Source organism: Anser brachyrhynchus (assembly GCF_964034855.1).
Source record: "Anser brachyrhynchus genome assembly, chromosome: 8".
Lineage (NCBI taxonomy): Eukaryota > Metazoa > Chordata > Aves > Anseriformes > Anatidae > Anser > Anser brachyrhynchus.
Genome location: NC_137702.1, coordinates 10,436,048 through 10,448,533, shown reverse-complemented (window position 1 = coordinate 10,448,533; position 12,486 = coordinate 10,436,048). Strand labels below are relative to the sequence as shown.

The 12,486-nt window shown below is 43.4% G+C and overlaps 1 protein-coding gene across 2 annotated transcripts in view; it reads right to left on the bottom strand.

The window, feature by feature from the left end:
* Window positions 1-12,486, bottom strand: part of EIF2B3 (eukaryotic translation initiation factor 2B subunit gamma) — a 96,539-nt gene that overhangs the window by 41,085 nt on the left and 42,968 nt on the right. For both annotated transcript variants that reach the window (XM_080601393.1, XM_080601394.1), the window contains exon 6: window positions 6,281-6,370. In XM_080601393.1, coding sequence (XP_080457519.1) covers window positions 6,281-6,370 — 90 coding nt within the window. The remainder of the gene's footprint in view (window positions 1-6,280; window positions 6,371-12,486) is intronic.

The following is a 12,486-nucleotide window of genomic DNA, read 5'->3' as shown; positions in this document are numbered from 1 at the left end:
AGGCTGAGCTGGATATTCTTTGAAGTTCAGAGCATCACATCTCGTTCTGCTGGCTGACCTAGCAGGTGATAAATCTGTGCTGATAACAGCTACTCCATTAGCAGGAGTCACAGTAGCCTCACTGAATTTGAATGACACTCTTAGATTTAATATATATTTATACATACACACATCCACACAATTCTAAATGAGCATCAGGGTAACAGTTTGAGCACTCAAATTAAGAAAAGCCAGACCTAATTAAGGCTGTATAAGTAAAATAACACCTCGTGCGTACACATTTTGACACAATCCTTCAAAAGCACATTCACCTACTTTTCCTCTCTCCCCAGTCTCGATCTCTTCTTCACCCGATGTAAAGATGGACTATACCCTGGGGATGAATCGAGGCTGTGTAATGAGGCAGAAGAATGACTGCCTCATTTGTCAGAACATGTGTGTTAAATATACAAGGCAGAGGGCTGCGAGAGGAGAAGAGAACCGCTAATATTTAAGGTAAATGAATGATGCCAGAAGAACAATTTTTTTTTTTTCCAATTCCCTTCTGTCAGAGGAGTTTACAGATGCTGCTGAATGCGGAACACAAATCTAATTTCTGCAGGTTGCCACTGATTAAGTACTTTTGATTTGATCAGCATCAACTTGCGACAACTATCACGATGGAGAGGATTCTTCCATTATTTTAAGAACTGTGTATAGTATTAAGGACTGAAAAATGGCATACCTAAGACAAAGATGCTTCGAATTTCAACAGTTGTGTGCCTTAGTTTCCTCCCCCTTTCAGAATGGGGACAGACCACTACTTTGCTAATAGGGGTGCTTGAAAGACAGTTAATGACATGCATGCGGAGCATTCTAGTGTCAGTGAGGAGCATCAAGAATCTGAAAGGAAAGTATTTAGGCTGTCTTCAGAACAAGGTTTTAACAGTGAGCAACAATAAAGGTGGGTGGCCTTCATCTGATCTACAGAAATTACATACCATCTTAAACAGCATCTCATTCACTGAGCATCAGGTGCCAAATGAAGCAATAGTGAGAGAGAAAAAGAACAGAGCCACGTAACTGGGGACTGTACCGTAACATGCGGCACATAAAGAACCAAAAAGCTGCACAGGAAGCCTCAGCTGTGGCACTTCCTAACTGCCGGGTACTTAACTTTGCGAACTTAGCATTGAATAACAATGATTCTGGGAAGTAACTTACTAAGTACGACCGCATACTTCCTTGTTTTAAGCAGCATCAGTCTGGCTTTCTGATTTTCTGGTATTCCTCAGTGAGAGGTGGAAATGGCAGGGTTCACGTATCTACAGGTTTCAGCTGTGAGCAGGGTGAAATCCTCACACATCTAACAGATGTCATCTGTACCTGCACAACTGACTGTTGGTGCAATGTAATTCACGTACACATGTATTATAAATGCATATTACATATATACATTTCAACATATAGTCAAGAGAGAGACACCTTCAATATTTAAATTTTCAAAACAAGTTTGAATTTACCACGTTAACATTTTGCAGGAGAAGGGGTTGCTTTGTATTTACCCTCCCTCCCCAAATCAGGTAACTTATTTCATGAGGTTAGAGCTTTAGAAAGAACCTGGAAAAAACAGAACACAGACAACAATACAATTTCCCTTTGATCACATCTCTTCTGCTAGCAGCTTTGCAGGGATTGCTAGCAAGCAAACTGTGAGCATGTAGTAAAGAAATGTCTGTGCTGGGCTCGAAGCGCAGGCCCAGATCCTGCCCTCCGCTCCAGATGAAATTCACAAGGAAAAAAAGGAATAAGGACTCTCTTCTTCCATCTGCCCTGAATGCAGCAACAAGGCAGGAGTCCAACCTAGCACTCAGGAGAGTGCCAAAAAGGGGACTGGCTACTGTGCTGGCTGCCACCCCAGGGCCCCAGGGGTGTGAGGCCCGCCAGCTGTGGGGTGGAGCCGTGCCCCCAGCCAGCTACAGCCTCTGCTGCTGTCTAGCCTGCTGACTCGGCCCGCCTAATGATCTTCTGAAGAAAAGCAATATTGTGCAGTTCATCGTGCGGTGCAGGTGTTCACCTTCAACTATCACTGCCCTGTGCTGGCAGCGCAGCTCCGGCAGCCAGCACGCGGCCAGCACTTGTCCGCCTTTCCGGCTCCACGCAGCACAGCGCCTACGGCTGAGTGAAAGCACCTCGGGTTTGCTTTATTCTGAAAAGGGAAATGTTTAGAGAGAAAAGCTGTTGCCCGAATACAGGGAAATCAGGTTTTTAACCGCCCCCCCAACACACACGCAGCTCTGTGCGAAGCTGGGCTACAATTTGGCAGACTCAGTACCACTGCCAAAGCATGAAAACCTCAGTAAGGCCAACTTCACAGATGCAGAGGGGAGCCTGGGGAAAAACCAAAAGGTCCCTTCAGAGAAAAACCCCATGGACAGTTATAACCAGCAGAAAACTCAGCCCGAACAAGCTGCTGCTTGTTCACGCTGAGGCCCCAGCCCCTGCTCAGAAGGGATAAATCTGTTTGGTAGCAGGGAATGGCCCACGACCTCTTGTGAATCTGGCAGGTACCGTCAGTGCCAGGGATCCATGGGGATGCAGGGATGAAGCCGCCTGTCCCAGAGCAGAGCTGGGACACCTCTGGCCTCCGGTGCACGCAGCTCAGCCTGGCGCTGCCCCGGAGCTGCTGAAGGAGCCTCCAGACGCTCAGTCCTCCCTGGTGATGCAGGGGTGCGGAGAGGAGGGAAGGAGTAACTCCCAGCTGCAGGAAAGAACAAACTGCTCGGGGCAATAATTTCTGCTGCTGTTCCCCAAGAACCACGTGCATTTGATTTGGGCAGACTCAGGGTAGGACTGCCGCACGTTTGAAGATTTCACTAAGACTCACTGTTAAACTAGGGGCTGAGAGACGAACGGAGATGGGTGTTTTAACTGCCAAAATGCATTTTGTTCCTCCTAGGCAAGGAAAGAAAAAGCAGTTTCATCCCCTGAAAAATAATTTCCCCAGGTTTAAACAACGTTAGGGACGTGATATTTTCGATTTCTGTCAGTACATACATAGTTGACGGGGTTCTAATAAACAGACCATTTCCTCTTCTATTCAAAGGCACTACAGATTTTTGCTTTTTAAAACTCAGGAAGCTGTTTGGTTTCCTATAGTGCAATAAAACTTCAGGCAGGAGAATCTACTATTCAGTCCTTTAAAAAAAGTTCATAAAAACACATTAAAGGACTATGAACTGAACAACCAACTTCTAAATAGTATTTTGACCTCTCCTAATACCCCCAAACTAGGAACTCAGCGTTGCCAAACAAAACCAGGTTATTCTCCAAGCAATCACAACCAGAAGAGGAAACAAGTGCACAGAATAAAATTGAGGAGTTTGTCCAGTACCACAAAGCAAGACAGTGGCCGAGCTGATAAAACCTTGCTATTATGACTCCATTTTGGAGCTGAACTATCAATTGAGCCTTTTTTCAGAGGTCTCATATAACAGAGTTGTCCCAAATCCATTCAATGCCAAGATTCATATACTTGGACAAAATGAAATTTCAGCCATTTCACATTTTTTCCCTGTTTTCATAGTATTTGCTAGTGATTTCAGACTTCACATACATGTAATACAAATATTAAGCTGATCAAAGTGGAGGAATCAATTTACTCTTACAGGTGCAGCTATATGCAAACTACATTCACCGTGGGAGAGCTCGCTGCCATTTTAACCACATCTCTGCAGCTAAACTGGGACTACACTGGGCTTTTATCCCACTAGGAGCAACAGATCCCCCACACAGCCAGTTTTCATGCAATTCTTTGACCTGGAAGTAATCATAATTTTCCTCTGCAAAATGGTGAGCTATAGCCAGTTGTAGGAGCTGATGTTTTTATTGCTGAGCAACATCTTTTCTGCTCCTGTATGTCAAAATAAAATTTGAAAAAAAAATATAAATGCTTCACTGAGCTATAGACAATAAAAAAAAAAAAAGGTGTTCTGCCTGCCATCAAGCCCCGCTGTTAAAATATTAACACAATGTAAATATTATAATATTGAGGAAGTACACTGTGTCAGTACTTCCTGGCACCATACAAGAGCTTCACTGTTCGCTTTAGTCCCTGCTGTTAGTTTTAAACACGCACAACTTAAACAAGGCTTCTGAGCTTCTCCAGTCCTGGTGCAAAACTGCAGAGAGACTAAGTCTTACCATAGGTTCTCTCTAGATTAAAAAACAAGGTATTAAAAAGAATCCCTAAAGCCAAACAATTATGTGAATGTCAGTACTTTTGAGGCAAAAATATTCTACGGAGTCTTTCAAAAGTCCTGGCATACTGCTGCCAAACATGGGAAGATCTCAGGGTATGCACCATCCTCCCCTTCCTCAGAGAAGAAAAACAAGCTGCAAGTGCCCACCAGTGCCAGAAGCCTGAAAGCCCAAGTTATTCATCATGGCAAAAGTCCCATTCTCCAGATTTGCCAGTTAAGCACATTACTAGCAACCCACTCTCTCCCAATTCACAGAATAAGCAGTATATATTCTCTCCAAAGAGAATGAGTCAGGTAGGTAAGGCAAATGTTGTGATCTGATCTTAGAAACACTGTTTAATTGCTATGATCATGTATTTGTAAAGGAACTCTCATGTAAAATAAGCACAGGTTCATGAAAATAGTGAAGACAAGAGAATGATTTCTGTAAAAAAGAAAAAGCCCTGGTCAAACCTGCAAGGAGTCAGTAGACTTGTTCTAAACACACTTGGGGGCAACTAGAGGAGTGCAGAGCAGAATTTCACTCTGCTGGCTTTGGTTAATACAAAGGTAAAATCCTACCACTGACAAAACCAAAGATTTTACCAAGGCATAAACCCTTGAAACATGAAATGACCACAGCTTATGTTTAGAGGCCTCATTGTGTCATACACGGTGACATGTCTGACAAAGACCATCCTTGTCCCACAGACCTAATAATCTAAATTCAAAACAGAATGAGGTACCAAGGAAAAAAGAACTGAACGTCTGAAATGTCTAATATTCAAGAAATGTCTAACCCCAGCAAAACTAGATGGCTGGGATTTCCAGAAATGAACTCTAACACATTATGACAAAACAGATGCACAAACACTGCTTCATGCTACCACAGGATCTACAAAGTGTCCAAAACGTCACCAACTTTTTAAAATACAGGTAATAAAGGGCTCATTCCAGATTTAAAGTACCTGCTGCTTCTGAAGCCTTCTCACCTTTCAGACATTCCCATACACAAATGGGATCTAAAAGGACTTGCACAATGCCCCCACGTGCCAGTCACAGCATCGGATAAGCTTTATTCTTATGCATGGCAAGAAATTGCCCTGGGGGTTAACACAGATTTTCCACTTAATTTTAACTCACTCACAGAACCGTATTCTGGAAGAGCTCCTTTAATCACGCGTACAACTGCACCACCACGTTTCTATATGGTCAAGACTACCACAAATCCCCCTGCTCACCCACCCACAATGTTTTCTCACATGTCAGTTTATCTGCTAAGAAAAGCACTACGAACACAACGCTTACCCAACCCCTTTATCTTTCATCTTACTTAAAAGGGAGAAAAACTCTTGAGAGCTCAGTGAGCATTGAATATATGTAATATACATGAGAGAGCTGTAAAAAGTCTAGGAACAAGACATCAATTCCAAAAGTGAACTACTTACTGTGAGGGGGGTTGTTCATTTGTTTGTTTTTTTAAAGATAAACAGTTGGGCTTTTTTTTTTTGTCTATTTCATGAAATATTATAGCTAAGATCCTACTCCACTTCCATAAATGGATGTTTTTCTTACTCTCAGTGGGTGGTCTCAGAGTTTTGACAGAGGAACATCACAAGCTAAAAACATAGGATGCTACAGAGATAGCCCACCTGCAGTGGTGGTGGATGCGAAGGGGGAGAGAAAAGGTGATTCCAAAGGCCAAAACAGACTGTGGTGGGGGAAATCAGAGGTCAGAAATGTATTCACAGCCCTAACAATGGGGGAGCCCTGGTGAAATGAGCAGCCAAGAAGCACAGTTACATTGGGAAAACAAGAGATGCAGAAACGAGGCAAAACTTTTAGCTTTCACTTTTGCTGTTATTAGATTAAAAAGAATAACAGACATAACTCTTGGTATTGTTTTTATTGTAAAGTTTTTTTTTTTTAACTGTCTTCTTCTACATTTCTGTTGTATGTCAGCCAATTTAATGAAACAAATCTTCCTTTAAAAGCTCTGTTATGAATCACATGTCAATGCCAACACCTGCTGCTACCTCATGTTGTGCTTGGTTTCTTACCTGTTTTCTACGAGGAAGTCTACCACATATTTCTTCAGACAGTAGAGATGGGCATCCATCAGCCCTGTTCTGATGTGCATTCTAGGGTGCCTGGAAGACAAAAAAGGAAAATCATTTAGTTTTGCATGGCTATTTGCAAGAGTTTGACTTTGTAATCAAGTCAGCAGACTGTGAGAAATTTGCGAAGGCAGATCTGCTCCTTTCCATCTTCTGCTGGATTGAGAGACAGGAGAGGAGACAGGAGAACCGGGCAGGCTGCCATTACTGGACTGTGTCTATAAACTTACACCTGCTGGCCCTGGGCTGATTTGCTGCGAAAGAAAATACCTCCTCCAAGGAGTCATTACTCCTGCTACATCTTCTTATGTAAGTGGAAATTGCACATTACTGGGCAGGAAGCCAAAGTAATGGGCCCAGAGTGCTAAAAGTTACAGTGGGTAATGTCAGGGTACAATAATTCAAAGCTTCTGGCTAAGTGCCTGCCTTAATATGCAAGGCTGTGCATGTTCCGCTAGCAAACACAACACTACTGTATTTTTTCCAGCTCTTCCTGGAGGCAAATAGGAGAAGGAGATGGGGTCTGCTCGTCTTCCCTGTGCTACACATTACAAATGACTTCCACAGCTCAATTACAAAGCGTTTGCCTCTCCAGCCCAATAAGATGGAAAAGATCAGTAAAACTCCCTCTCATCGTTGGCCAAACAATGGCAAACAGGGAAGTCTTACCTTTCAGACCAGTGGCAGGTTAATATTTCAGTAACTTAGAAGTCTTTTAACAGCTTCACTATTTTAAGAACAAAGCTTTAAAGCAGAAAGACTCATCTATTACTCCTCTTTATGCATTTTCTGATCTTAGATAGTGGAACCCTTCATGTAACCTGTCTCAAAGCAGCGAGATATTTTATGTCAATATTACCTTCCTTTCCACACACCTGTAGCTCCATTTAAGACTGCTCTGGATGGCTGAACACTCTCTACTATTCCTCAGGACAGAAAAGCCACAAGAATAATCAGCTTGTAGATTAAAAAAAAAAAGGGACAGAACCCACCAACAGTCCAATTGCACTGGACTGCTTCCAAATATCTGTAACTGGACTCACAGTCCCAAGGCTAACGAATGCATCTTACTAGCGCCTTCCATCCAACTTTTGTTTTCTTATTCCAGGACACACTAAAGTCAGATGTTTGTGATCAAGATCAGTTATTACTTAGTCAGCTCAGCAGAGGGATCGCTCACAACTTGGGCCAGTAGATATATATATATGTTTAGTTAACAAGTACTAACACACTGAATCCTTATTAACACCTAAGCTACCAAAAATATCAGGTGTCCTAATAAGCCTTTTTTTTTCAGCATAATTCTCGATTAATGCATTAAGCTACTGAAGTATTTAAGTCTTAACATTTTATAAATGTAGATGGCATTTCTCAAGTGTGTCACTCAATTCAAGACAGGCGTATTAACAACTAGAAAGACATTCTCAAAGTCCCACTTGTAAAGAAAAGTTCCTATAAGAGTAGTATGGCACTTTGGAGTAAAGTATGTGATACTAAAGAATGATATACACACTTTCAGTAGATTACTTCATTAACAAAACATGAGCTCACCTAGCAATGCTCCAGTACTGATGTTATCAGTGGCCCAGATGTTCCTGTGGAAGTCAGCCCAAATAGCAATGTTCCTTATGCAAAAAGAATCCACTGACTTTAATGAGGTCTTGCATTTGGAAATTTGCAGACTCGCTACTGCTCTGCATCCTGATGATGATTTCCACATTTTGTGGATTTACAGGATGGAGAATTTTCATATCTTGTCTGAGAAAAAGCGCTCCCTTGTACTTATAAACTGAGTATGTTAATTTATTGAAATGAGTGAGAGAAACGACAAGAAGTAAAACAGGGAAGAAAGCAGGTAAGATGAACAAACCAATAAAAGAAGGCAAGAAACAAACAAACAAAAAATAGAAATGATGCAATGCAGGAAGGAGAGGGGAAAAAAACCACAATTCTTAACTTGAAGATGACAAGTGGCACACAGTTTCAGTGCCGGAATGCCACTTTTTTCTCTCCCTATTCAAAAACCCCCTTAAACACAGGGCAGGGGAAGGCTACAAGGGCTAGACATCAAGCAGAGGAGTGTAAAACAGCAACTCCTCAATAAATGCTAGTTCTGCTGCCAATGTCTTTGCAGCTTTCACACATTCAGTCTCCCCACCTGCAAACTGGAATAACACTATTTAGCTACACCACAGGGTACCGAGGATTTGTGGGCTGAAGTTTGTATCTCCCTGCAAGTATTGTACTAAGTTTCACTGTAGCTAAGCAACTTTATAACAACGTTATATAAAATCTGTGTAAATGGACAGACAGTAGCACAGTGCTATCCTTGCTGCAGCTCCATCACTCCTCCCCCCTCAAAAAACCACCCAAAACATAAAACAGCCAGACAAGATGTACTGAAACGCCACTCTGAGTTGGCTTTCAATGTAGAATATACTAACAATAATGGAACATCATGCTGGACAAGAGGGAGGTCCCACAATGAAAATCCTCTGAGATACAGACCACCTAAGTGATTTGCAACAGAATAGTCCCATAGATTAATATTATAATCACAGCTTCAAAGGTCAAACAGGCAAGTTTAGGCACATGCATAAACAAAGCTGTGATTTCTGTAAACCAGACTCGAGGAGAGCATAGACACACTAAACCAGACTGATAAGCGCATTCTATCTATAACAAGCCACTAAAGATGATGCTAATTTTCATTGACTAATGCTCAAACCAGTTTATCTTCAGGTAAAAGAACAGGAGCCAAATAAATAATCTAACAGATAACAGCAAAGCTCCATCACCATTTCAAATGAGCATCTGGTTACTAATATTGAAAGCCATACTCCCTTCTCATGCCTCTGATCTCCCACTCCATCAGCTAATCTTTACAGCGTATGAAAAATGAGCCGGTTGCAAGGAACAGCTGATACAGAGAGAACCGAACAACAAACAATGCATGTGCTGAGAGCTGACGCACCTCGACTTATCGGTCTGCAGGAGATAATGCAGAACGCTTTTAATTATACCATCAAAGCAACGGAGAAGGTACGAGGAGGGGCCGGCTGCAGATGGCTAAGTGTTAATGAATGCTGGGTTGGGTAGTTTATCAAAAGCAAAAGACTGGATATATATCTGAGAGGGTCACCGTAGAGATGAAAGTTGCAACAGCCATTGTTGGAGCTCTTTAATGAGCGAGGAATGCCAGATGTGAGCCCTCGAAGAATCATACCAATTACTAAATGAACTTCAGTTCAATCTAGCAAATGTAATCAAGCACGAGTCATTAAAATACATGGTAAAACTCCCATTGGCGCTGCCACTATAGCGGCTATTATTGTCTGTGCTCCCATGCAAGGGAGGGGGCTGCTCCCGGTTGTAAGCTGTGTGTGTTATGTTAAGTGATGGCAGATTTTAGCCCTAATGATGAGGCACGGAGGGCTCCCTGGCAGAAAGTCGACAATGAGGAGGCTCAGCGAGATCTGTTGAGAAGTCGGGAAAAGATCGGCAATTAAAAGAGCAATTTCAAAGAATGCAATTTAATGTGTAAAATTAGCTTTTATTAGCACATAATTCCCCAAAATCCTGACTCGGGATGAGAGCGCATAAAGGTCTGCGAGAGTCCTTAAAAAGGTCTGCGCCCGTAATTCCTCACACGCCATTGTGAAATAATAAGCAGTACTAACAGGATTGATGCATGCTTCCTACATGGCATCGCTTTGAAAGAGGAGCCCGAGCTTTTTTCTTCCTGATAACCTCTCTCAGGATTTCCTCCCTCAGGGAAATCAACCACTGACAGAGCAAACTTCCCTTGTTTAAAGGCAAGGAGACGGACAATTGTTTCAACTGTAAACTAATTAAGAGAGATTACCACCAAGAGCTGGAGGTTCAAACCGGCCCTGCACTCCCACTGACAGTGTGATAATGCCAGGCTGGGGTCAAAATCATAAATCTGAAGGGAGCACACACAATGCTTAAAGCCAAAAAGCCTCTCCACTAAGCATGGGATATTGCCACATTAACCTCACCACCTCACAAATAAACTAGCTGAGAAAGAGAAATCCCATGGCCTCCTTCCCTTTAACTCCATACAGCTGTTGACGGAAAATATGAAGGCCTTTAAATAATCTCAAGGACCTGGGGCTATCTGTACTCCAGCACTAATCCGAGCAACGACACAATAAAAAGCCAATCATGACTACTATTAACCTGCCTTCTGAGCTGATCGGTGAATTATGTCCGCTGTGGGCTTAGTTCATCTTCGTGCCAGCATCCCCCAAAATACAAAAATCAAAAGTATAAACAATGGATTCCATACATTTATTTTCTAATTAATCGCAAGTAGCTCACAAAGTCTGTGTAGCCAAAGTCGATCCCCTTCTCCCTCTCTCCCACAACACGTACCGTACCACCCTGGTCAAACGCACAGGGCTGACCCTTGCCTGGTGGTGCTCTCGCGCTGATGCAAAGCCAGTGCACAGATCAACACCAAGAGAAGTCTTACAGCAAGAGCTGCCAGACCACCTTTAATGTCTCGAGCATTCCTACTTTTAAAGGAAAAAAAATAAAAAGCCCTAAATCGCATTGCTCATTTACGGGACAGCTCTTGGCCGTAAACTCCCTGATCATAAAAGGCCACTGTTACGTTGGCTCTTCAAAAATCCCAGACACCTTATGACCTTAATTTTACACACCGCTTTTGGCCGAAAAGCTCCCAAAGCACTTAGCAAAATGAATGTCCCCACTGTATCCCAGGCCCTCCTTTGCCCACCAGTGAAATGCTGCCACCTCTGGGCTGAACTGCAGCAGCTGTAGGCAGCGCACGGCTCAGCCTCGCCGGGGCCCTCCTGCAAAATCGGGCCCAGCCGCCCGCTCGCCAGGCTCCAAAGGAGGGGCGAGGGAGGTTTAATTACATGCTGCTGCTCCTCGGGTGGAAAAACTGGTTCAGTTCGTGCTAGGAAGAATACCTCGGTGATGTAAGACAGCTGGCACAGCGAGGAAAGGGGCACAGCCTGGCAGAAGTGCCCTCCCCAAGCTGGATGTGAAGACGGTATCAGGTCCTGCTGCCCGGCAGATGAAACGTGCCGTGGGCCCTGGTGACCCTGACCTCCATCTCCCAGCTCGGAGTCACCCCGAGCTCTGTTTCTCTTCCTTCGCTTTGATAACAACTTTATTTACAAAACCAAGAGGGTAAGATGCGCTCTGGTCCCCTGAGGACGTGGCACATGTGCAGCTCAGCTCTCACACCAGCCACCCCATCACCAGCCCCGGTACCTACCCGGGGAGCACAAGGCTCCAGCAGCCTCTCAGTTGCTGCTTCTAGAGAGGCCCAGCATCGGGAATGGCAAGTAGTTTCAAAATCTAAATGTTTTATTGATCTAATGACCTAAGTTGCTCGAAAGCCTGCTGAATAATAAATATTTTTCATTTAAAACCTTCACCACGTGCCATTTCTCTTTGTTGTATTATATTATTAATATACCCATGAGAGTATAATACAAATTATGAACCTACTTCTGACAAAAAGATGTTGAAAAGTTTTTGGTAAAGGAACCTACTTTCATCGAAAGCCAAAGATTAAATCATTTTCTCTAACACAGAGAGTGTAGGTTAGCAGTCAGAGCTCAGGATTAATATTTGTTCAAGGTCAGGAATGGTTTACAATAGGCCAGTGTGACCTGAAAAAGAAAGAGTCATTATCTTGGCACCAACACCATGATTTAACATTAATGTCTCTGACTTCTGGGCTGAACAGCTAGGGTGCTGATGGCTACGTGACCAGCTCATTCCATAGCCCTCTAGAAGAAGTTTTTCTTCGCTCTGCTTCAGCTTCCTCTTAGGAAAGCAAGAGGAAATTTCTCGCCCAGCCCAAGCCAGAGAAACGCTCCCTGGGTGCACGGCCACATCGCTGGATGCACGTGCATCCCCCTGGGAGCACGCCGACACAGCTGCTGGGGTCAGCACTTTCCCTAAACTTGGTTCAAGGGGTCTCCTCTGCCACACCAAGCGCTAACAGCTGTAAGATATAATTATACAAGGGCTGGGGCTCCCCACAGCCACCCTACCCTCTTCTCTTTCTCTGCCCTCCTCTGAAAACCACGGTTTGTCCACATCTTTTATACTAGACGCAAGCCTGCTAGGACACCCCAAGTGCT